Source organism: Cynoglossus semilaevis, chromosome 1 (genome assembly GCF_000523025.1).
Source record: "Cynoglossus semilaevis isolate Cse_v1.0 chromosome 1, Cse_v1.0, whole genome shotgun sequence".
In the NCBI taxonomy this organism is placed as follows: domain Eukaryota; kingdom Metazoa; phylum Chordata; class Actinopteri; order Pleuronectiformes; family Cynoglossidae; genus Cynoglossus; species Cynoglossus semilaevis.
Window position 1 is genome coordinate 26,417,434 of NC_024307.1, and position 25,475 is coordinate 26,442,908.

At 38.6% G+C, this 25,475-nt stretch overlaps 4 protein-coding genes across 4 annotated transcripts; 2 read left to right on the plus strand and 2 right to left on the minus strand.

Annotated features, from left to right (window-relative positions):
- Positions 1-2,581: 2,581 nt before the first annotated feature.
- Positions 2,582-9,779, minus strand: jkamp (jnk1/mapk8 associated membrane protein). The gene is made up of 7 exons (XM_008322543.3): positions 9,647-9,779; positions 7,830-7,909; positions 6,647-6,801; positions 5,166-5,372; positions 4,790-4,971; positions 4,194-4,270; positions 2,582-3,690 (listed from the first exon to the last, which is right to left on the minus strand). The coding sequence occupies exons 1-7, from the start codon at positions 9,648-9,650 to the stop codon at positions 3,472-3,474; spliced, it is 924 nt and encodes a 307-aa protein (XP_008320765.1). The 5' UTR covers positions 9,651-9,779; the 3' UTR covers positions 2,582-3,471.
- Positions 9,780-11,638: 1,859 nt separating this feature from the next.
- On the plus strand, positions 11,639-13,812 carry gpr135 (G protein-coupled receptor 135; the record flags this gene model as incomplete). The annotated part of the gene is made up of 2 exons (XM_025061749.1): positions 11,639-11,703; positions 11,870-13,812. Coding segments are annotated over 2 exons (1,389 nt in total), but the record flags the coding sequence as incomplete, so codon positions are not given.
- On the minus strand, positions 13,592-17,140 carry commd8 (COMM domain containing 8). Its single transcript, XM_008322564.3, has 5 exons — positions 16,888-17,140; positions 15,694-15,849; positions 14,983-15,135; positions 14,729-14,884; positions 13,592-14,014 (listed from the first exon to the last, which is right to left on the minus strand). Exons 1-5 carry the CDS (start codon positions 16,930-16,932, stop codon positions 13,994-13,996), a joined length of 531 nt encoding a protein of 176 aa, XP_008320786.1. The 5' UTR covers positions 16,933-17,140; the 3' UTR covers positions 13,592-13,993.
- A 551-nt stretch (positions 17,141-17,691) lies between these two features.
- Positions 17,692-21,656, plus strand: pop4 (POP4 homolog, ribonuclease P/MRP subunit). Its single transcript, XM_008322576.3, has 7 exons — positions 17,692-17,839; positions 18,256-18,311; positions 18,480-18,706; positions 18,786-18,863; positions 19,534-19,595; positions 20,689-20,790; positions 21,270-21,656. Exons 1-7 carry the CDS (start codon positions 17,833-17,835, stop codon positions 21,404-21,406), a joined length of 669 nt encoding a protein of 222 aa, XP_008320798.1. The 5' UTR covers positions 17,692-17,832; the 3' UTR covers positions 21,407-21,656.
- The last annotated feature ends 3,819 nt before the right edge of the window (positions 21,657-25,475 follow it).

The window sequence follows — 25,475 nt, forward strand, 5'->3', positions numbered from 1 at the left end:
GGGAATGTGATCACAAGTGAGGAAAGTGTGCTGAGAAGATGGAAGGAATACTTTGAGGAGTTGTTGAATGAGGAAAATGAAAGGGAAAGTAGAAACGAGGAACCAGAGACTATTAGGAAGAAGGTAGACCAGGTTAGAAAGAATGAAGTTAGAAAGACAGGAAGGTTTGGAGAAAAAGCTAGAGAAGCCAGATTGAGATGGTTTGGACATGTGCAGAGGAGGGACAGTGGATACATTGGTAGAAGAATGTTAGAGATGGAGCTACCAAGTAGGAGACAAAGAGGAAGGCCAAAGAGGAGATATATGGATGCAGTGAGGGAGGACATGCAGAGAGTTGGAGTCAGAGTAGCAGCTACAGAGAACAGGGAGAGATGGAAATCAATGATTCGCTGTGGCAACCCCTGAAAAAAAGGGACAAAGCCGAAAGAAAGGGAAGACGTGTTTACCATGCTCTCTGCTTCTTGTTTTGCATTAAAGCCGTAGCAGGGACTTGAATTGCTTCAGTGATGTGTGAATATCGCCCCCCACAGACACATGGTGATATGACCACACATAACGTGTAATCTTATTTTTGCAGCAGTTTAATAACATTTCATGTCTCCACAGAAAAAAACAAAGAGACCAGTGACAGGAATCTGGTGTACTATGTCAATGATGGATTACACACATCTTTTACTTTTAGTACTCCTGATGAATTGTTAGCAAGACCACACAGGGTAACACTAAAACTAAGTTTAAAAAGTAACTTAAAACTGTCACTCTTTTTTTGTTAAGTAGTAAATCTAATTATGCCCGTCTCTCTTTATGCCTCCAGAAAATAAAGAAAGATGAAGTCTTGTTTCCCTGCTGTATCTGGGGCCAAACATGTAACAGCCGTGACATCATTTCTGAGTGCTGTTACCTGCCTGAACTTCAAGTGGGGGACTGGCTGCTCTTTGAAAACAGGGGTGCCTATAGCATTAGTTTGTTTAGCACATTTAATGGATTTCCAAAACCTTACATCTATTTCATCATGCCCCACTCTGCTCAGTAAATCAAAATGAGCCATCACTGATGCTAAATTGTACATTCTGTAACGTGTCACAACTGTGCAGAAAGTATCATCTATCAGCAATTTTCATATATTATTTTTGTTTATATCTGCAATTTTCATATATTATTTTTGTTTATTCAGCATAATTTCATAAAGGGAACTCCTGAGGGATGAAGTTACATCTATCGTTCCATAGTGTAGTGGTTAGCCTGCCTCGGAAGCAGAGAGCCCTGGGTTCGATTTCCAGAGCTCCCACATGCTTGATAATGTTTATCCTCCTCTGTTAGACCCTTGGATACAAAGATCTGCTTAATGCCTAAATGTAAATCGATCGATGGGAGATTGTAAAATGAGCACAAAATACTTAAGGTCTATGACATGTTAAACTGATAACCTATTGTATGTTATTTATTACCAATAGCTCCTGCTGATATACATCTAGATATAATTGTACCTACTGTATGTGACCTTATCGTCTGCACATTATTTAAATTTAAATTACATGTCTGCAAGTGTCACAAGTTCCTTATTTTATTATAGGCAAGCTTTAGTTACAGGTGGCTGGGGAATTGAAGAGATGGGGTGTATGTGTGTGTGTGTGTGTGTGAGGGAGAGTGTGGAAAGTGTGAAGAGAAAAAAAGCGTTTTTGGAGAAGCTGGGTTGAGTTTAGAACGAGTTACTGCAATTATGTTTCAAATAAAATTCTTCAGAGCACTGAGGGACCTGATTGGTCAGTCACCGGAGGATTAAACTATTTTTAGAGAACATGATTTCGGGAAACCCAGGCTTTGTGTTATCAGGTTTTCAATGTTGGGAGAAAAACCAGTAACGATTCTTACAGATATTACAAATTATGCTAATATCGGGCCGGTAATATCGTTTGGCCGATTTTATCGGACAACCCTAGTTATAATGTATATCAGGGGTCACCAACCTTTTTGAAACTGAGGGCTATTTCAAGGGCACGTAGTACTTACAAAGAGCTACTTGTCTGATACAGACTTCCTGAACAGTGTAATAATAATCAGTTCTGGGACACACAATAGCAGACACTCTTCTTACCATAGTCATTGGACCCATTTGAAGATCATTGCAGGTGGAACTGATTTTTTTTTACCCTCTTATTGACTAGTTTTACTTTTAGAACATACCCCACAGGCACCTTAGGTAGTCCGGTGGGGTACCTGGTGCCCCTGATGTGACCCCTGATGTATATTAACCTGGCATATCTTAATGTATAATTATAGTTACTTAATATATAAGTAATATATATATATATAGTTATAAACTGTAACCCAAAGTTGAGAGGTGATACACTTAAATATTTCAACCTCTTTTCACAACTTTTTTAGGGTAACTTACTACATACAGGATTTTGTGCTGCAGCACCCACTATCCTCCCTGGTAACATTGAACTGATCCATTTGTGTCATGTGACCACTGACCGGAGAGAGCAGTAATTGTGCCTTAATGGTAGTAATTTAATTACTTAGGTCACACAGTGTAAAAATAATGTCATTCTTTATGAATAGACTAGTCTTTATTGTCATTGTACTAAATGGCCAGTATTTGTCATGTGCTTTATTGGTTAAAAAAAAAAAATCACACAAAATATTGGTATCAATAATGAAAAAAAAAAAGCAAACAAAAGTCATCAGTATCAGAATCAAAAAATCTGGTATCACCCATCACTAGTAGGCACTGAATGCTCTGCATAAAACCTAACACCACGTCAGGCGCTGCGTTTTATGTTCTCACTATATTATTTCAAATGCAATTAATTGTTCAGCCCTAGTATCAATATGATAATGATGATGATAAGATGTAAAGCCTGCTGTACAACACATTGATATTCACAAAAGTCTGATATTCAACGTTCAGCCTTTACTTTAACTGACATAACACCAAACATTGACACTTACTTGTTATGTGAAATCATTGGGAGCTTGATGTTATAAACCTTCTTTGTGCCGCTCACTTTACTGAGTTTTTAGTCCTTTGATGGGTTTATGTTGCTTGGGAATGACTGAAAAGGGAATTTCCAATATCAAAAAAGCTAAATACAACTGAGTTATAGCAGTTGATATGTGTTATGACTTTCCATTGAGACGCCGTCATTGAGACAACATTGGGAAAGGCCCATTTTGGTAGAGATTATATTAGGAGGACGATTAAGCAAAATCAAATTGTGCCCAGTGGTTTGAAAATAGGCAACATACAGTTCAGCAATTTTGACACAGAATCCCTTGGTCATCAAATTTGAGGTTTTAAAACCCAGCCTGTTTGGTGCTAAAAACAAAACTCTTAACTTATATACAATCAATAAAGTAGTTGAGTTAGTTAAGTCCAGAGAGTGAATCAGGAATCACAAACACATTGCGAGTAGTCTGTCAAATGTGAGGATATAGAATATGCAAATACTTCCAGTTAAAAGCACCTTAGTGTCCGTTGCCAGCCTCAGACAGGATCCGGCTTGGTTCTGTAAACTTTGCTGTTGCAATGTAGAAAAGGGCGGGGCCAGGCACAAGAGCCAGCAGAGGTAGGTCCTGCTCCAGCTTGTCCAATCGGGAAATGGAGATAATGCCATATGCGTGCAGCAGCCAGTGGCTGAATAAAACCACAAGACGCTTCTTCTTGGCCAGAAGATTTTTAAAAGACTGTTGGAAACAAAGTGACAAGACGTGAGGAAGGCAGGGGTTTTTGTGTTTGTTTTTTGTTAAAAACATCTATTTTATCTGGGTTGTATAACACTTTGACACACAGTGCCCACTACAACCACAGAACAAAAATAAAATTGAGCCAAAAGTAAAGAGAGGTGAACCTCTCTTTACTTTTGGCTCAATTGTATTTTTTACATCAAAGTGTTATCGACAACAAAAACTGTTGGGAAAAACGTTTTAGACATTTTAGTCCCCTGACTGAACAATTACATTCTTACTGTGACAGTAAGAATAATTCAATACAACAAATAACTTCTACAACAACCTAAGACACATAAGCTCACCGTGTCTCTGGGTCACAGAGGACTTTTAATACACAGAAATGTATGACCATGTGTCATTCATTCATACAACCACACTGTATTTACCATGAACTACCTCTATAAGCATTAATATAAAATTCCAGACATTGTAAATACATACGTATAGAGTGTGATTACCTGTATCTCTGAGGCTGACATGTAAACGGCCAACGTTACCAAAGATAGAACCAGCATTAAGTAAGGAAACGCGTAGTCTGAAAAAAAAAAAAAAGCCACAATGCTTATTATGATTAAACCGTAATTTCAGTAATTGCCAAGAATGTGGCAGCCTGGCACTGTCTCGTTTCACCATAAAAATAAATGTATTTCACCATCTCTAATCTGTCAGTTAGCCCATCACACATTTGTAATCAGCCTCTGGGCAGGGCAACATGCATGTTCGTCAGTCGTTGGGATACGGGGAGATGAACGATTTTTTCATTTACACTATGGGAAGCACTGTTGCTGCTTTTCTAAATAAAATCGACATAATTTGGTTTTTATCACAAGTAAATTACAAAGAAAACCCTCGTTCAAACTGAAAACAGATTCCAATCAAATTTCAATCAATTCAATTTTATGAGCATAACTTAACTAAGCTAGGCCTTAGTTCTGCTGCTGTAGGCCTTGTCTGCTAGGAGAACTCCCATAGTGCAATGAGCATTCTTGTTTCCGCACTCTATGCCACTAGTTGCATACTCAGTTACTGGTACCTGTGAATGAAACTAACTTACAGAGCAGTCCTCCTCCAACAGCCTGCAGTACAGTCAGGATAGGGAAGAAGTAGAGAGCGGCATAAATGCTTTTAAAGCGGTCCGATTTGCCCAGACCGCAAGCTATCTTTTTTACCAACAGGGGGCGGAGGAGCATCATGAGTACCAGGCAAAAGGCATAGTAAATTAACACAATGGTGTACCTGAGGAGCAGAAAAAGTAGTGGAAATAAAGAATAGGTAAACATGAACAGTTAAGCTGACATCATTACAGTTCAGACAGATCAGTTTCTCCAAGTGGAAACAATGTATCCATTGTTGCTCCAAAGATCTTAAAACTGTTATTTTTAATTAGGACAGTCATAATTTGAAAAGTTCAAAGTAAGAGTAACACTTGCAGTGGATAGACGGCCTCCTGGGTGCAGTGTACTGTGTTTATGTAGTCTGGGCTTGGGTTGTACAGCATTGTGTACCAGTCTGACAGCATCTGGACGCCACAGGAACGGATGCTAAAATTGCCCACTGGCTCTGTGACCAGCAGAGTGAAGACTGCGGACACGCTGCACTCCAACATGGCGATAAGGTGCTGCAGAAGAGCACTTGAACTGAAACACACAATGAAACACGTCAGAACTGAAGTTCTTCATTAAACAAAACAAACACTTTAAACAACTTTATTAATCTCTTGTAAGTTCTCAGGATACTGTATTTAAGGGAAAAAAAGGGCAGGATTTCTACCACAGTATTACACACGCCTGTACATACTGGAAACCTTAATAACGGCACTACTGAGTTTTGAACCCAGGATCTCCTGTTTACCAGACAGGCTCTTTAACCAACTATGCTGATATACAGTGGTGATGGGCGACACCAGATTTTTTTTTTTATAAATATATACTTACTATATATATATTTACTCCAATATACTTTGTGTGATTTTTTTTAACCAATTAAAACACACAGACATCATTTAATTTTCACACAAGCGGGTAAAGGAGAGTGTCACAACTTGGTCATGAAAATAACAAAAAACATCTTGCCTGGGCAGTCTGTTACTGATTAACAGTTTCTTTAGCTGGTTATTAAAAATATTTTAACAGTATTAAAGCTATAACGTCAAAGGAATTACAATCATTTTGAAAGTTCTAAAATAAAGAGGTAATCAAAGTTATAATCATTTAAATCAAGGTATAAGTGAGTGTTAGAGCATTTATATTACTGTAAATCTTTGGGTTTTCACTAAAGAAACTGCCCAACATCATCGTCTACAAAAGAAGTAAGATTGTTTTTAAAAATGGACAGATGTGCCCTACTACTCAGTAGTTAGACCAGATTACCCACTGGGTTTGTATGAGCAATTACAAAGTCTTTTAGTAAACGTGTGAGGTAAAGCAACCCCTGAGTGTCAGAATGTTGCACGCTTCTGTACAGCAGTGCTGTGTCCTGACTATTTTAACTGATTTTAAAAACGATTGGATTGACTCGTTTCAAGGTTCATTTAGTTAAAATTAGGGATGGCTGATAATAACGGTCAGACGATATTATCAGCCCGATATTAGCATAATTATTTAATATCTCCAAGAATCTTTATGTTTTTTTCTACAATAATGAAAGCGAAAAAACGTGAATGTCACTAGATGGCAGCATTGCAGCTCATTTAATTGAGAATGCTGGTGTCAGCAACTCATACAGTGGTTGGTACAGATAAATAAATAAATAATTATTACCGGGCCTCTATCGGTATTGGTTGATATCGGAATCGGAAGTTGATATCAGATATTGGCAAAAAGTTAACATTGGACATCCCGAGTTAAAATGCCCTTAATTGAACAGCTGAATTCTAGTAAAGGTCAATGTAAAAAAAAGTGCATCTCCCCACCTCTTTTTCCCAGAATACCACTCAATGAAGAACCAATGCAGCACCAGGGGCAACATGGCCATGAAACCAAGATAAAGCCAGTCATAGAGTTCTGGGGACTTGGTACAGCGTTCACAAATCTTCTGGAGGTTGGCTCTCTCCCCACGAGGACACACCTTGTAAAAAACATTACAGAAAAGACAAATTAGCAGTTTCTAATGATCTAATGATGCCATGCCGTTCAATAAGGACTATTCTATTCTAATGCTATCCACTGCTCACAGATATCAGTACAGTACCCTGACATCTGCTCAACTAACAGCCAGAAATGTTCTCATTTTTATATTCCATTTAGAACACAAGCTAACTGACAAATAAAAACACTAAGCAGAAAGCCTACTCTTGCATCCCAACAGAGCCATTAATCTTGGAGCTAAAAACAGCTAACCTTTGCCAAGTCATACATTTTTTTTTCCCATTTTTTGTCCATGTCAAAGGACGACAACACCGTAGCAATTTATAGAACATTAGCACAACATTTGAGGTTATTTATATAATATATTTATAGAATAATTTATTTAATTCAGTTCTTTTCAAGCTTTGGGTCTGAATCACACAAATGACTGATAAAACTACTTTTCAACTAATTCTTTTTAAATTGTGATTAAAAAAACCACCACACACAATCCTAAAAACTGTATTCTTTCACCTTCACTCTGTATTTGCATTACAGTTTAACAAACATAAACACAAAAAATATTTCTAGAAAAAAAGCATCTGGAACAGAAATATGCATTGTCAAAATGGGGTCACAAGCCAAAAAAGGTTGGGGATCACTCGCTTAAGGGCTGTAAATCTTGACTACAAAGTGTTCTTTGTCTGTTTTTTATTTTATTAATACATTTGTCCTCTGTCCTATGAACATAGAGCTGCTCTTAAAAAAGAAAGAAAAGACCATTTTCATCCTCAGGTCAACATTAACAAAACAAATCATTATTTCTTAAAAAAAACAACTATCAGTTATTTGCAATCCTACATGAAAGTGCATTTTGTACAGACACAAGCACAATGTTTTATTTTTCATTACCTTTATTTACTAGACTAAATAGAATGATCAGGTATGAAATCAAATTAATAAGTAAAACAATGAATGCTACATTTGTTGTGCACAACTGTAGATATGATTTATCCACTTGATACTCACCCCACATTCTCCCTCCACTGATCCATTTGTTATTATTCTACCACAGTACAGGCCTGGACATGTTGAGCTTATGGCCACCGCTGAAACAATAAACATTTTATAAACAAGACAGCAGGTACTACTGACAGAAAAAGTGGAAATTGGTTTACTCTTTTTACCCCATTTAATTATTTTCAAACAATGACTCATGTATACTGTGGTTGAAAGTAGCCCATTTGAGCTGATGCGTGTGAAATTAACAATTATGTCCTGTGTCGAGCATTTTCCAACTGTAGTTCAGTGTCTCACTGCCATCATGGGTAGTTTACCTAAGTCAGCAGTTGGGAGGTAGTTTAACAACAAGAGTGACAAGACAGCAGTAAGGCTTTCAGTAAGTCTTAAGCAATTTCACACAACACCTGATGACACAGCATAGCTGTTCTCAGTTTGAGAGCACAGTGTACCGATGACCAGTTTACCTTATGGATGGCCCTATCCGATACATAGTATCAGTATCGGTGCAATATTGGAGTATCGGATTGATATCAGTATCAGCAGATAGTCCAAGTTGCTGTATAGATATCAGACATGAAATGTTGTATTGAGCCATCCCTACTTTACACATCACCACTTTTATGTTTAGACTTCATCATGATGATGTTGATTTGTTTATTGAAACACGGAGAGAGTGATACTCAGTGAGTACCTCTGCATCTGACATACATTTAGAAAATCTCACCATAACCCACCCAAACTTTTGCACAATAATGTACATCAAAAAACTCAATTACAATCTTTTTTTAGCCTTTTCACAAAATATAATTAACAGGGATGGTTTGAGGTCGAGGTCAAGGTCAAATTACACAATCACACAAACAGAACCAGTAACAACATCAAGACAGTGTAAAAATTATGTAAGTGACTCCCAGTCCAATTAGCTACAGTGCATGTTTCAGGAAGGATTTAAAAATGGGTACAGACTGAATGTTACTGATGTTTTTCTGCGTGAAACTACAAATAAGTATAACAGCTATTAACCTGAGCCCCTGTGGTAGAGGCACGCTTAACTACTTAAAGTATATAGATATTTTATTTGTAGCTTAATGTATCATTGATATTTAGCTGTCAGAGTCCTGACATTCGTGCAAATTAAATTAAGAAAAAGGTTACATAGTCATTCGTTCACATTTCACGACTCTCAAATCGTTTTACAATTGAAAACGTATTGCAGCCACTGGCAGTAATTAATTCGATTTATTTGAAGGAATGCCAGCAGTTTTTATCTAGACCCATCTAATTACTGGGTAAAGCCTCACTGACTCTATAAAATAAATGTATATATCCTTTTGGAAGATGTGGGTTGAACCCCACGCACACCGTCAACACAGAAAGATCATCAGTAACTACGGGGGAAAGAAGCAGCGACCATATCGCTATAAAGCAGATGGTGACGTCATCACCATTTAACGGTTTTTATTGTATAAAAACGAAGGCATTCTTTTTTTACACCACCGGTTTTATTGTATAAAAACGAAGGCATTCTAAAATTGGCACTGGTAAGAATTCGCGAAACTGAATTAAATGATTTATGACACTATGTGCATCTCGCAGCTTTTACACGAAGTAAACGTTTGAGGCGTTGAACTTGTTTTTTGAAAGGCTTAACAAATGTGTTTATGTGTATAATTCGGTAAGAGGGACTTTGTGGGCCGGGTAGTTGACATGTAGCTTGTATTATGGTACCGGCAAAATGTGTTATATATTTTACTTGAAGTGGAAATGCTAACGACAGACTGCGTTGGTATTGCATTATTTAACATAAATCATGCTTCACTTACTCATTTTTGGCGAGATTAAAGCTCAAACGAAAACAGCTCTCTACAGTGCCGCAATCACCGTGGGCTACATGGGCCGGATGTGGATAAAAATTAAGAAACACAAACAGGAAGTCCGTGCGCATCACGACTTCTTCTTCTACTTTCTCCCTGGGTGCATTAGGAGCAGATTTGTGTTACTACTGCCACCGTCGGCCACAACGCTAAGCTGCTGCTTTAGTCTTCAAGCAGACAGAAAAAATATTCCGTCATTCCATGTATTCCTTAAAGGTTTGGGCAATCTTTATATTTGAGGTTTAAGAACTGGTATTTCACAAAGAACTGTTTCTAATTATTATTTCAATATTGACCTCTGCAAGTGTTTTTTTGCTGTGCATATTGTTAGAAATTCATATATATATATAAACAGTACATTTTCCATATCTACAAAAAAGCGCTCCAGAAAATCGCCATCATCAGTTACCATGACAACTGTTAAACGTCGGAGGGCGTGTCTTCGAAAAGAAAAAAACGAAGAGAACGGCGGAGAAACGGGAGCATAAATAACCACCGTTTGTTTTGGTTTGGGGTTTTTTGTTGTTGTTGTTTTTTGTTTTTGTTTAACAGTAATAGTCTTCGTTTAAAGAAGTGAACATTATCCGCGGAGTGCTGACGTCAATGACCACACCAGGAGGACGATAGAATTGATTTATCCGCCTCTTCTATATTGGCTTTTTTCCCTTTTCTTACAGGGCAGGACCTTATGCAGCTGTTTGATACCGTAAAGATTCGTCGGCTTTGCTGTGGTACGTTGACAAGTCTTCTGTTCTGATTTTACGGACTCTCGTGATACATTTAAGGACTGCTTTAATGTGTTCATGTTCAATATGTGCACTGGTGTATTCAGATATATGGCCGCGGTTCAGTTCTACAGCGGTGCAGTTCAGTTGGTCTGCCGGAGCCTTTTTTATTGTTTGTATTCAATTTATATTTTACAATTTTATGCAAACACATGTAACAAATCATAAATGTCTCCTAGGTGGGTTTTAAAAAAAACAGAAACTGAGAAGTTATTCCCACAAATTGACGTTGACAAAATTAAGACTTAATATGACAAAACACAACTTGATGTAAAACTTTGTTAAGTATTCTTAGTAATTCCATCCCATTTCATTATATTCGAAGTTTACTCGGAACAATTCCAGCACCTGAAGTCAGCGGCCACTGTCCTTACCCAGCAACTATAGAAATGTGATTGTAGCCATTTCCAAAGGCCATTGTCCAATGCCCAGTTGTACTTATTCACTGTATTTTTTATTTATTTATTTTGTCAGTATTTTTTATTCTATTCTAAAGCCTGACCATGGACAAAGACTGCGAATTAGCTGAAGCTAGACGTCTCATATACATTCAATTTTTCTGGTTTCTGTGGCGGTGCATGTTTCGCCCCCATTAAATTAACATGAAAATGAATACACAATACCACAGTGCCTAGTCCTGAAATGCATGTGGTCCAAAGCTTTTGCATTGTTATCGCACACTCGTGCACATGCTACAGTATTAGCATGTTTCTTTTATGCAACACATTACTTTTCTAGGCTGAATCAAAATTTCAGACATTGAAAACAATAACATTTTTTGTGAATGTGTGAATGTTTATTTATTAATTTAATCTGTGAAAACATATATCTGCAAATGCCTGATTTTCTACTATATTTCTTATAAACTCTTATAAACCAAAACTTGGACTGTGGATTATAATAAACCTTTTTATCCATTCTGGATTCACACAGGTTTGATTGTCCCTGTCTTTTATATCTATAGATACAACATGGACATAAGAAATATAGTTATGGATTGAGGAGGATGGAAGAAGACCAGTCAGGACCCATGCCTAAATTTAGAAAACCTTCACTGATGCACCACAAACTGAGGTTGTGACCTGCTTTTGCTGCATGGTTTTACACAACAATGATGGATTTACAAGTCAACCCAGCCCTGTGGGGAAGCAACAACTCAGCAGCTGTGTCCAGGCTGGGTTTCACTGACCAGCCGCTCATCTCCTCACCTGCTGTGCCAAGGTAGCTTCTTCTGTCATGGAGCCGATCAGTTTTTCTCTTAGATACATTACATGTTAGTGTTTGTTGTATAATACCCACCCAGCACATCGTTATGAATGTGAATAAAATATTCAATCTCTGCAAAGTTTTTGAAAATCAAACCTTTTTTTCTCGTCTGGTCTTTCAGGATTGTTTCATTAGTGACCAACTTGGTGACCTCTACCCCAGAGGCTACAATTGGAACCACAAGAAACCTTTCGACCTACAGAGATGAAAGAGTAACCGAGGCAGGTCAAACCCATCAGGCGACGCTGCTAAGCTCTGCAGAGAGCAACTCCGTCTTACAGGTTTTTATAGTGGTAGCTCAAGCGCTCGTGCTTCTCTCCATCTTTCTCCTCTCCAGCCTCGGCAACTCTGCAGTTGTCATCGTCATCATTAAACATAGACAGCTTAGGACAGTGACCAATGCTTTTATCATGTCACTGTCGCTCTCTGATTTCCTCACTGCCGTCCTCTGCCTGCCTTTTTCCTTTGTGATGCTCTTCAGCAAGGATGGCGTCTGGATGTTCAGTGACCACTTCTGCGTGGCCAATGGCTTTTTCAATACGTGCTCTGGTATAATTTCTACTTTGACTATGACCCTAATCTCCTTTGACAGATACAATGCCATAGTTCGACAACCACAGGCTAAAATAGGACGCCAGAAAGCGATCCAGTTGCTGATAGCAGTCTGGTTGACTGCTGTGATTTTCTCTTTACCTTGGTATCTGTTAGTTCGGACACCGTCGGAAATACATAAGCAAGGATTCTACCATTGTATGTATGTGTTCCACTCTGGAACGTCACGCATGGGGACAACTTACAGTATCTGCCTCATTGTTGTTTTTTACTTACTGCCATTCTCACTCATGTGCTTCTGCCATTATAACATCTGTAAGACAGTGCGGTTGTCAGAAATCCGAGTCAGGCCAGTGACCACTTATGCATACTTACTGAGATTTTACAGTGAAATGCGAACAGCCACAACTGTCCTCATTATGATTGTTTTCATCATATTTTGCTGGGGTCCATATTGTTTAATGGGGTTGGTTACAGCAATGGGAGACTACAAATTTAATCCGGCAATGGATACTCTGGCCATCTGGCTAGCATGGGCAAACGGAGCCATCAATCCACTGATCTACGCGCTGAGAAACCCCAACATATCTATGTTAATGGGTCGGAGCAGGGAAGAAGGCTATCGCACGAGAAATATTGCTGGGTACCTCTCAAGTCAAAACCACCGCCGTGGAATACAGCTCAATCAAGTGGAGAGGATAAGAGACCGCTACTTGAGTCGCATTGGGTTAAATAACACAAGCCGCCTTTCTAGTTCAAGTCCTGGAAAAGAGGGAGAGGTGGCTATGTGGGCTTCTAAAAACCCAACGGTGTTCTTCTGCAGGGATGCCTCACTGGAAACAGCAAACACTTTAAGCACCCAAAAGATGAAGACTGCTGACACCAGCCTGTGACCTCCTTGAAGGATTTTCAACAATTTGAAACTGCTTTATAGATTTAGTCACATGTTGTATTTTGGGATACACAGATTAATGAGACTAAAAAATTAATACATCAGAAGTTAAGTGAACCAGGAGTTTTAATAGATTTTTCTTTATTTTCTGTTGTAAATATACTGTATGTTAGATATCATTACAAATGCAGATATTGTTGATTGTTGCTCCAGTAAAAGGTCAAGTATTTATTTAATCCCTAACCTTCTTTTGTTTAAGCACTGTACGTTTCATTTGTGGATGGTTCACAAAATACCATTTGCTGGACCAACTTTCGTCAATAAGCAAACTCTGTAAAATAAAATATACCTAATTTATGACTATAATCTGGCAAATAACATGACATAGTCAATTTTATTGTCTTGAACTCATTTACATTTATTCCCTATTCGATGAACATCACATTTGTTTAGCATAAGAACATTATTAACCAATATGTTGTCAGCACTGTCAGAAAACGGCCCATTTTGTGCTAGCTAGTTACATGCTAGCTTAAGTATCAGAGCAGCTTGATAACAGGCGATACTGAGATTATGACATCATCATGCCAGAGGTACCTCTGGAACAACATAAAAAAAAACAATGCTTATTCTTTACACTTTCTTTAATGCCACATCAGATGGTAATTACACTTTTATATCTGCACAAATATAGTCAAAATGGAGAGCACTAGCTATCGTAAATTGGATAAATAAAAACATGAGAGCTGGAAGCTTTCATCCAGTTACTGCAGGTTCCTGCCAGCACCCATTGTCTCTCCTTCATATCAAATGCAGTACCACCTGCAAACAACAGCAATATAGAGATTTTTTTTTGAGTAACTGATGACTTATGTAATAAACATTTAAAATGTGTGGATTAAAGCAGTTTTTTTTTTACAGCATGGCAACAAAATTACACACTGTCCAGGAAATATTGTACGTTGGCTTTTTTTTTGCTACACTGTTTCCATGGCCACTAACATTACCTGTTTTTTTTTTTTTTCATAAAAGCATAAGCAGCACACCTTTGTACCTTTATCTGCTTTGAAAATTACATCTGGAAAAGAGCTTACTGGTGGATTATAACTGGCTTGTGTCTTGCTGTGATTGGTCTTGCAAAAGTGTGTTGCATAAAGCTCACTTTGGTCAACAAGTTATGTTCCTAATCATGCAGCTACTTTAACCCTGCTGTTTCATCAAGGGCTGTGAGTTACACGTCTTATAAAGGAGACAAACCATGTGGATCTGTTCCTTTCAGGGAGCCGTCCAAAAGACTGGCTCATTTTTTATATTTAATTTATTTATGGTTTAACTTTTATTACTGGGGGCAATGATAGGATGAGACATGGATTAGAATTACTCAAACATAATAGGGGACTAGGTTGATCAGACACGGTAAATTGACCATAGGTATGAATGTGTGTATGCAAAAAAAAAAACAAATGAGATTTTCATAAAAGTTAAAGACGCAAACAAAGACACAAATCAATCATGAAATTAATAATAATTTTCTACCTTATTGGCCGCTTCCAATGAACTGATGAGTGTGTTTAACTCCTCTCTGTTCATCTCTATGGCAACAGGCGTTACGTGGCCGTTTCTCTTTACATTAAGATTAAGGCTGACCAAAGGGGTTTGCAGAGATGAGATGTTGTCGCTGGATAGAGCCAACTGAAGGAAGAGGACCAAAGGAGGACAGGTGGTCTCTGTTAATCTAAGAGCCTCTACAGTTAAGACACCTCCCATAAAGACATAAGTAACTGTTTTACCTTCAGCTGCCAGTCAAAATCTTGCAAGGATGTCGAGGAGATGCAGTTGGTTTTTTCTAGTAGCGCAGCATGTATCTCTGCCTTTCTGCTTCTTAGGACATTTAGCAAAGCCTTGGTATGACTGTGGTCCAAGTCTGTCATGCCAGCCAGCACCTGCATGACAACATAGAGTCTTTTTTGGATATATATATTTATTAAACATAAAGAATTCCAAAGATATCTTTTCTTCTACTTTCTTGCGAAGGCACAATAGGTCATAAATACTGAGAGATGGTCTAATATTAAGTCTAATATTCAAGCAATCACAATTTCATTATGAATTCCTGTCTTATTTTAGCACATTTTTTTTGATCAGAAGTAGGGATGGCTCAACACAACTTTTCATGTCTGATACCGATACTGCAACTTGGAGTATCTTCCAATACCGTTATCAATCCAATATCTTTTTCCCTCCTCCAGCGTGCCGAGGGCCACTGTTGCTGAAGTGATTGTGCTCCTGTGTACAGCATGTCGTGCAAACTGAAGTTGAACATTTGGGCTTAGGTATCGAATCAGATGGGCTATAGGTGTTTTTCTGACGTTTAATCTTGAAATTTTAACCAATATCAGATTGATACCGATCCTGACTATTAGATACAGCCATCGCTAATCATAAGTTTACAAAGTGTGCTAACAGTCTGTCATGTTAATGGTTCACTGCAGTTTTCTGACCTCTTCATCAGAGTAATTATTCACCACAGCCAGGGTGTAGAAGGCTTTCAGTGAGTCCAACACATTCAGGCTCTCGCTCAGACTCAAGGTATCAGCGGTATCACTTCTGCAAGAAGACTTGGAGCCACACAGTTCATCCACTGCCCTGTGGCAAAACTGAAAACCAGACAACATGACAGTTTACAAACACTTTCTGTGTAAAAAGGTTTCTTACTGCATGGTCATTTGATCTATTTCTTTTCCAACTATTAACAGTACACTTGCTTGTAATGTTTATTTAGACTTGCCACTTCCTTAAGCACATCTCAGCAGCAACCACAAGATTAACTTTTTTGGCTACCCATTTATCCCTTATTGTTTTCCATTAGGAAAAGGCTGAACGCAGGTTCCGTTTAGATTACTATACTTTCCAGATAATAAGCAGAAATAATAATGCAGTGCTGATGACATGACTGACTACTGCCATGTCAATGCTGGGTGTTTCAATATCTTCAGTATGCATTTCACATGATTTAGTCACATGAATCTAATTTCAAAGTGGGGCTGAAGGCGGCAAAACAAATGCCATAAGGTTTTGGTTTGTTTGTTTGTTTGTTTAAATCTTAAACTTGGGAATCAAATTTGGTGAAAACCCCTTCCAAGTACCATATATGTGTTTTCCATGTGAGGTACAGTTTATTATGTTGTCACCAGTTCACGTTTAAGTGTAACTGATGCCACAAAACATTTAAAAATTGTATTTTGCTACTTTACACAAAAACGTTTTTAAATTAAATATTATTTGAACCTAATACCGTTTAAAGTGTATACATTTTTATTGATAAACAACCCGGTACCAATGTTTGGTTTTATATCAAACTAACTAATCAGATGATTTGTCGTTCACTTCCCTAGCGAGTATTTCACAGATAAACCACATAACTAAAGATTCCACTGAAAATGACCTGAACTTGGAACCAGAGACAAAGCCATCTTAATGTTGTGCAGTGAGTTTATGAATCGTACGAGTATTATTTAGATCTTTGGACAACAAGCTGAGTCCCCCCGGTGACTGCTGATTATTTCCTAGAGGAAAGTCACGTCGGTAGTAACAAATTACACATATCCCAGATACAAACAACCAACCTCATTCGTGCTCCTCGTCTATGGCATTTATCCAGTTTTTAAAAATGAAGTCGCCACTGGTTTACTTACTTTGACACAATCCGAACCTGGCAGTCTGTTCAGCACAGCGGCCATGTTTCCATCCTGTTCTTTCGCTTCCGCCCAGTGGTGCAGTACCGATGTGAAATGCTTTTGTGGTGATTTTGTGAAATGTCGTAAACCAGTTAACTCAAATTATCGCATTATGAAACATATCGTACTGCTCATAATGCACATTATTAAAGACTGTTTATATTTTATTCCACTCTGTTATGCAGGTTTACTAAAGGGACTAGAGGCAAGCTCATTATTTACGTCGAACGTTGATTGGCTATAAAAGGCACGTGAGTGCAAAGAGTTTGACCAGGATTGGTATCCCCTTAAAACGTATATTAAACTGATTTAAAAAAGACATAGATGAAAAGTGTATTTATTTGTATGATTGTTTAGATATTTTTGTCGTAAACGTTCAAGAAGTGTTAACTGTTAACTGTAAACAATGTATCACACATATTATGCTGCAATAAGTTAGGATATAAACACAGGAAAATTAGGGTTTGATTTTTAGCAATTTAGAGTTTGGGGTGTCTGAAATGAGAAGAACTGTTCACTCTTAATAGCAATGATAGCAATGAATACTACACTGATATCGATAAGCAATATAATATGTTCAGTGGGGAAGAAAGGATTGCTCAGGATGAAATAGGACCTGATTTTCTGTTAAAAAGGAGAGGAGGGGTGAACGGGGAGAAACAGGAATAATTAAAATAATCTAAGAGTGTTTTACTTAGTTAGTTAGTCAGTTGGTTATTTAGTTAGTGAATTTAAATTAGAGGGTGGTTGACGCTGGGTCCTACTCCTGCACTGTGGGTGGCAGTGCTGGTACCACTCCTCAAACACATAATATAGACACGAAGAAGAACGCTTACCGGAAACGATGTATGGATAACTTCCTCATGCAAGACGATCTGATATTAGATCTGAAGCAACGCTGGAATGGATGGTGAGGTGTTATTGACTCAGACTGGGAATATATGCTAAGGTGTCGAAGGTCTGACCGATTACAAAAGAAGCTTTAAATTCACGTTTACAAACGTTACGATACTCTTTAAGATTATTATTGTCGTTGTTGTAAAGGGACCCTTACGTACCGCATTGCTGTCAAGTTGTTTGTTTATTAAGTTGATTTTTATTTCCACGAACAAGCACTGCAGTTTACTATTGATTTAGAACCGACGTTTTTCTGCTAGCAGAAAATTATTACTTACTTGTTATATAGTCTTTTAATTAAAGGAACTCAAGATCTTTAAAATCCAATTATAGTTAAGTATGTGTATACAAAAACAAGATTCTTGTAATTGTTTTCACTGTATTGGTAATGATTTTGTGTTGTCGTTGGTTATGTTTGGTTGCCAACAGGTTCACTACTCCAGGCAAAAGTTCCACGGGACCTTGTAAAGGTTCTTAGTGTTGAGGTAAGTCCTCAGTGGTCAGTATTGGTCACTGATTTGAGAGTCTTCAAGCTTGCTAGTCGTTGTCTTTTTTTTTTTTTTTTTTTTTTTTGTATTTCTCTCAAATATTTGATTTATTTTAAATAATTACTAGCATAGTTAAACGTGTTATTGTACTTTTCCCATCACCAGTCACAGAGCAGCACGAAGGCCAAGGCCTCTACGGAAAGGTTTCTAAAAAACAGCCTTCGGCATCACTCAAGGTATGACCTGAGCGACATGTTATGCCACAAAGCCGTAGTCCTGAACTACACACGGCCTAAGAAGGATAAACTGAAAGAACACAAGAAAGTCAAGGGCTTGAATGCCCGGCAAAAGAGGGCAATGAAAATCTTTCAGATCAAACAAAAGCATCAGAGGTTGGTCGACATTAAAGATCGTTCAGCTGTGTGCTTACAAATTCCATGGTATGAAATTCCTTTATCTCCATCATTTCAGCTACGAGGTCTTCCTTCCTTTGCACGAACTCTGGAGACAGTATATCATTGACCTTTGTGGTGGATTGAAACCGACAAGGTAGGTCTGTTAACCACCGCTTACTGTTGACAATCAGAGCTGACTCTGGGCTGTTGCCTGGGGCAGCGGTTCCCAGGGCCGTGCCTCCCTTTCCATATCCTTTCAGGGTTGACACACCCCCAATTTTCCACTCCTTCAAAAAAAACAAATTATCAACTATGTCAGAGTTTAAATTTCAAAAAGGAAATATTTATCTACACATCTTTATTGTGTAGAAAAGTCCCAATAAAAAAACCCACTCCAAACTGCCATCACATTTCTTATCTCGTGCACCCCCTAGTGACAGCTTGTGCACCTTCAGGAGTGGTCACACCACACTTTGGAAACACCAAAGGTAACACTAATTCCTCAAAGAAAACATTTCAAATAATAATAATACCCCCATCTAGTGACTTACCTCATAATGTAGAGACATGTATCCCCTGGTACTGACTGAATTGGGACTGTATTGATTTTATAATATATTGCATTGCTTTCAGTTGTTTGAACATACTACTCTTCTATTATTCAGCATTAGCTCTAAACTTGAACAGGAACTCTGGTTTTATGTATGGAATTGAATTTTTTTAAATTATTTGTTCCTAAATATTATTTCAGTGTGTGTTTTTTTCTTATTGTTCAGCAGCGTACATCAACTTAGTCAAACTAACATGTTGTGTTGACTTTACAGCAACCTGCAGTTTGTGCAACAGAAATTTCTGAAAGCAGATTTCCATGGTGCCATAATCACAGGTACGTTTTTGATTCATAAATGATAGTTCAGGTTCGAGTCCACCAACTGCCAAGTCACCTCTGAGCATGGCACCGTCCCCACTCACTGCTCCCTGGCGCTTAAAGCTGCTCACTGTTCACCTTGGTGATGGGTTCAAAGCAGAGGCTCAGTTTTGTTGAATCCCCGTGGTACAATGACAATAAAGACCATAAAATAAAAATAGTTGTTTGATGTTCTCTACATGGATTAGTATGTATCACACACTGCTAAAAATGGAAATATACAACTAATGTATGTTCTGTCCGAACTGATACCTAACCCCAACTTTGCGTGACATGCCATAAACAGGGACACTATCACCTATAAAACAGACAAAAACACACACACAACAGCAGACAAAAACAGTGCTGACTGTTTTAATTTTTTGGAGCTGTTACGGCAGACAGGATAGTGTTTCTTGTAAAGATGGGTTCTGTTGCATTTGTCTGATGGCAGTAGCATGAAGGAGTGCTGAAGTGGGTCGAGGGGTCCTCAGAATTGAGGGGAATGTTCCTTATCACTTTAATTTTTAAAAATTAATTAATAAATTACTCCTTAATGCTTCCTACGGTTGCGGAGGGAGCAGAGGTCAATCCCAGCAGCCTTTAAGCAAGGGTTGGGTACACCCTGTACAGTTTGCCAGGCTGTTATTGAATATATCAATATTACATACACAGTAGCTAATATAAGACAAATGTCTGACACATGAATGACATGCTTATATTTAAAAATATATAATGAAGTATATATGTGAATATATACACATCTATATATTAATTTTGAATGAAAAACATTTTAAAAATATAAAATTGCAGACCCAAAGAATGCTAAGTGTGGACAGCTATTTATAGTTTACAGGGTAGCACTATTATGGTTTATTTGATAAATACTGTAAATCTCATTGATGATATATTTGTTAAATGATCCAAAAACTCTGAATAACACCATTTGATGACTATTTAAACTAGATATCAAACATGACATCTGTAAGTAAATGTTTTTTATAGTTTAGGAAATTAACACTAGAAATCCTAATGTGTAAACTTTTATTGTGTGTTGTTTCTTGTCTCACAGTTATCTCCTCGACATGTCCTTCGTATGTGGGCACTACAGGAATCGTAGTCCAAGAGTTCAAACATGTCTTTAAACTCATCACCAAGGAGAACAAATTTAAAGGTGAGACTTTACTAAAAGTTGTCAAAATCAGCTTTTCAAAATGTAGCTTTAACAACAAATTTCCAAATTTCTACTCCAAATATTTACCAAATTGGACTGTCTTATTCATAGACTGTACCTGAATGGGCCATCATTTATCAATGATTCATCTTTTTCTGTTGACATTTGGCATAATTTTGAACAGAACAATTGTGTCTTACTAAAGCCGTCTTCTGCTCATAGCTCTGCATACTGATGTATTCGTATTTATAGGAAATTTATAGGAGATTCAGGACGTCATAAACCAAGTACCCCCTCCTTCTGGTTGTTAATTTTCCCATCACAAAAACATTGCAGTGAATGTAAAAGAAAATCACATTTTTCTTTGAGATTTTTTTTGTTTGTTTAACAGTTGTTCTTAAAGATGCCTGCACAACATATGAATATCAATTGCACCTCAAGGACTAACATGTTTCCCATTTTTCCTTACTGTGTGGCAGTGATTCCAAAAAGAAACTGTGTGTTTTCAGTGGAGATCAACGGCTTTGTCTCTCACATCAATGGATGTATGTTCGAGCAGCGGGCTAGTGAGCGTGCAACCAAGAAGTTTAAAGTTCGCCGAGCTATTGACCTGTGAAGGCACACACCAGGACTAACCTTTCCCAGGACTGGAGAAAAAGTTATGTTTCTACTGTATTCTTCGCACAGACTATAAGTCTACATTCTCTTGAATGTGTTTACACATACTGTCCAACCACTTTAGCAACACATGAAGATGGGCAGAAAATAGTGAGTTGTTTTTGTTTTGTTTTTTCAAGCTTGTTTTTTAATAAATTAATTTGAATACCAGGACTGCATATATTTTTTAATAAATGCAGTTGTGACAGTAATGTGTGTATTTTCTTTCTAATGACTTTGCTACTTTATACAGCGTATATTCCAGTTACATTTACACCATTGTTTCCCAAAGACTGGGTCACGACCCTCAGGTGGGTCGCAAGAGTTTTTGGGGTCGTCTCACGTCATGTTTCCCAGGAGTTTACGAATAATGTGTATTGACTTGGGTCACGAAGGTTTGTGACTTTAAAAATATGGGTCGCCAGAAAAAACGTCTGGGAAACACTGATTTACACTCTCCAGAACTGTGTTTAACAACCACACCAGAAAGTCCATTGTTCTTTCTTGAACATTTCCATACCTCCACTGGCATGTCAGCAGCCTCTCCACACTTCATCCTCCTAGAATCAGTGGGTTCTCACCTACCATCTCACAGTAGAATGGTGTTTTTTACAGCACCTGTACTCCTTCAAAGCACAAGAGGAGGTTCATTGATCATATTTGATTTTATTCATCCCGGAGGTCTTGGTGAAAAATCGAAATCAATTGTTGCAATGATTTTGAATTTGTGCAATTTAGTTTCACCTTTTTATAAAATAGCTACTTCTCCATTACATTTAATACATTCTGGTGTCTTGTGTTTGTTTAGGGTTAGAAATTTTCCCAGGAAAAATGCATATTGGTTTAGAGCCGTTGGTGTTCTGTAAACAGCCTGATTTGTGCAGTGTAGGGTTGTCATTTCTTGTCGCTTCTTGAACACAAACTCCGTAAACTAACTCTGACTGAGAGAGTTTGCGTAAAACCAGGGACTTTACTATTTGCTGTAGTGCTTGGTGCGGAGCAGTCCTGGGAGGCAATTATCTTTTGGTCTCTTAAGGCAGTCCCAGTGCCTTCAGTCAATGCGAGATCCTTTGGCACAGCTGGAAAGCAAAGCTCCTGAAATGTGCCAGAACAACTGTCTACCTCTGGGGTGGAGTCTGTCAAGTCAATTTTAGCATCAGCTAAATCTCCATCCAGTGCTGGTGGTGTACTTACTGGTAAGGTACTATCAGGTAATGCTGAAGTAGACGAAGAAGGCTTAACTGGAGAAATGCTCCTGCAATGCGACTCATAATTTTGAATGGATGATGATCTCGAGTCGGACGAATTAATAAACTTAACAGACTCGGACATAGCTGGGCCCATACTGCAACTTTGTTTTAAAGCATCACTGGAAACCTCTCCCACCTGAGGTGTGGACTTCTTCTCTTCCAAATCGACTTTTATAAATCCATTCAACAAGGCTTGAGCAAAGTCGATAATGTTGTCGTCATTTGTTGTCTCAGTTGAGGGTAAAAAGGAAAGTTCAGAACATATTTTTCTGCCAGTCTCAGACTTGGTAGAGTTGTATGAGGAAAGTTTTGTTTCAGAGTCTTCATCTATGCTGGACTCTGACACAGACGAAGACATACAACATTTTTCCTTACAGACATTAAAGCAACTAGAAGGAACACAAGTAGATGTTTTACAGATAGTAGAGCACAGTCCTGTTTCAGCAACTTTATCTCTGCTTATCTCCAACGTAGTTGAGGACATGCGAAGCTTCTCCTTAACAGACTTCAGGCCACTAGAAAAAACACTGAAAACTCCTTTCTTACTCTTTTCTGTGGGGCTTTTTCGGCTGCTGTAGGGCATTTTCTCTGTGGCGTCCTTTCTGACAGACTCTGGGACATACGAGGAGATCCCAGGCTTGTACCTGTCAAAGGAAATGTTTGCAAAGCTGGGGTGTATGACTCTGAGATGTTCTGCAGGTTTTGTTTTAGGATCATCTGACATGGCTGGGATGAATGCAGGTAATTTATCAACAAGTATGGCTTTAGCAGATGGTGATAAAGCTGTAAAAGGCATCGTTCTACTGTCCTGTAACACTGAGGGGTCACTGGAAAGTGGAACTGGAAAAATAATTTGGGAATATGCTGAGGTCTCCAAATCCTCATTGGGAAATAACGTAGTCACCCTAAGTTCTTCAGCAACATTAGTAATTCTATCCAACATTGGCGAAGTCATAGGTACAGATAATTCCCTAATGAAATCTGATGTGGTTGTAAGGCCTGTCTCCCTTGAAACAGCCGAAAAGATATGACCTAAATTCAGGTTATCGTGTGTCACATTGGTGGTTAATGGATCAGCGCAAGTTATCGCCTGAGCATTTAATGCTAGAGCCAATAACGGTGTTAATGCTGGTCTATCTGCTACCATCAGGGTAGACATTTCTGCGCTTTCTTTGGTATCAGCAACTAAAAGACTATCAAGCATAGCTTGGGTGATTCCTAATTGGGTATCGTCAAGTTGTGGGGTAGAGGATGAGGTTGGCACATGGGCTAATATCCTGCCGTCTTGAAAGCTAAAGACAGTGGAGGATTGATCTTTCTCGATGGTCTCCAGCTCAGACTGAATGTCACCTGGGGATTCTGTAACGCTCGAGTCATGTTTTGCCAGCTCAATGTTAAATGTTTGCAAACGATTTTCAGCGACAACATCCAAAACCTTGCCCAGCATAGCTGTTGTAATGACAGAAAGGGTGCCGTCAGTTGGTACTGCATCAGTATGTGAGAGGGAAGCGATAGTAGTTGCAATTTCAGAATCCTGTAATCCGACGGACTGACTGGAAGACACCACATCCAAACATTCTTTCAGCACATCTAAAGGAATAGCGCAGGTATCTTTAGAGACCATAGGAAAATGATCTAGAATTTCTGTGGAAAAACTCTCAACTAAATTTTTAACTTCTGTGCTGGTACTAGGAAGGGTGTCATCAGTTGCTGCTGCACTGGTGGGTACAGGAGATGGACCCATATCTTGGGCTGAAACTTTATCCAATACGTATAGAGAAAGGCTAGATAGTATGTCATCAGGTACAGCTGTGGTGATACCTATAGGAGAGTCAGTAGGAAGTGCATCACGTCCTTCCTGTTGTTTTATAGTGACGATGGGGAATGACATTTTCTCAGAAATGTGAGGTTGAGCCTCTGCTGGAGCTGAGGGGACACTGCAGGAGTCTCTAGGGGTCGTGGGTAAAATATCTTTTGCCTCCAGAATGGATGCAATGCTATCGTACACAATGGAAGGTAGTGGAATACCATCCGACATAGAAGAAGGGGATAGGTTGATATACACTGGTGCAGTTGTTGGTACTGGGGAAGGAGTTGTTTCTTCCTCACCAAAATGTCTTTCGTCTAACACTGCAGTACTGGTGTCTTTGAGGGCCTCTGCGGCCCTACTTTGTTCTAAGAGGAAGGGTAATGTGACATTCTCACTGGGATGCTGAGGGCCAACAAGTAATTTCATCAAGTTTTCAGCAGAAACATAAAGCACTTCACCTGTGGTGGTAGGCGTGGCGTCCGGTAGTGTGGCAGGAGTTGATGGTCTTGTTTGAGACGCTTCATCTTCAGGCATAACTACTCTTCTTTCAGCAGCAACACTCAAATCACTTTCTGGAAATGTTGGTGCGATGCTATTTGAGATGCTGTCAGTAATTAAGGAGGGGGTGATTATAGCAAGGGGAGGTGACGATGTTGTTCTGCTGTCCATTGATGTGAAAGACAAGCTGGTTAAAACTCCTGTCCCTGGGACCTCTTTATCCGAAACATCCTCGGGTTCAGCTGACAGGAGTCTTCGGTTCTCAGTGTCAGCAAAGTGACCCTGTGTCATTTCTGCAGCCAGGGTACCATCAGCAAAACTCAGGACCCCATTTTGCAAGGCTGTGCTGATGCAAAGAGGGATGTTCTGAATTGTCTGGATGATGGTTGTAGGAGGGGAAGGAAGAAAATCGGAGTCTGTGGGGGAGCCAGAAAATGATCTTGCTTCCAGGATTTTGTCATCTCTGCCAT

What these genes read in the sequence shown, in the direction of transcription:
- pop4 (XM_008322576.3), top strand. An exon ending in ATCAAACAAAAGCATCAGAG is followed by an intron (nt 18,707 to 18,785) that starts GTTGGTCGACAT and finishes CCATCATTTCAG; the next exon opens with CTACGAGGTCTTCCTTCCTT. An exon ending in GGTGGATTGAAACCGACAAG is followed by an intron (nt 18,864 to 19,533) that starts GTAGGTCTGTTA and finishes TTGACTTTACAG; the next exon opens with CAACCTGCAGTTTGTGCAAC.
- jkamp (XM_008322543.3), bottom strand. An exon ending in CAGTGGAGGGAGAATGTGGG is followed by an intron (nt 6,802 to 7,829) that starts GTGAGTATCAAG and finishes GTTTTTTACAAG; the next exon opens with GTGTGTCCTCGTGGGGAGAG. An exon ending in TGTTGGAGGAGGACTGCTCT is followed by an intron (nt 4,271 to 4,789) that starts GTAAGTTAGTTT and finishes TTTTTTTTTCAG; the next exon opens with ACTACGCGTTTCCTTACTTA.
- commd8 (XM_008322564.3), bottom strand. Translation starts at nt 16,932, where the DNA reads ATGGCCGCTGTGCTGAACAGACTGCCAGGTTCGGATTGTGTCAAA. An exon ending in ATAATTACTCTGATGAAGAG is followed by an intron (nt 15,136 to 15,693) that starts GTCAGAAAACTG and finishes GTTGTCATGCAG; the next exon opens with GTGCTGGCTGGCATGACAGA. An exon ending in CATTGGAAGCGGCCAATAAG is followed by an intron (nt 14,015 to 14,728) that starts GTAGAAAATTAT and finishes TGTTGTTTGCAG; the next exon opens with GTGGTACTGCATTTGATATG.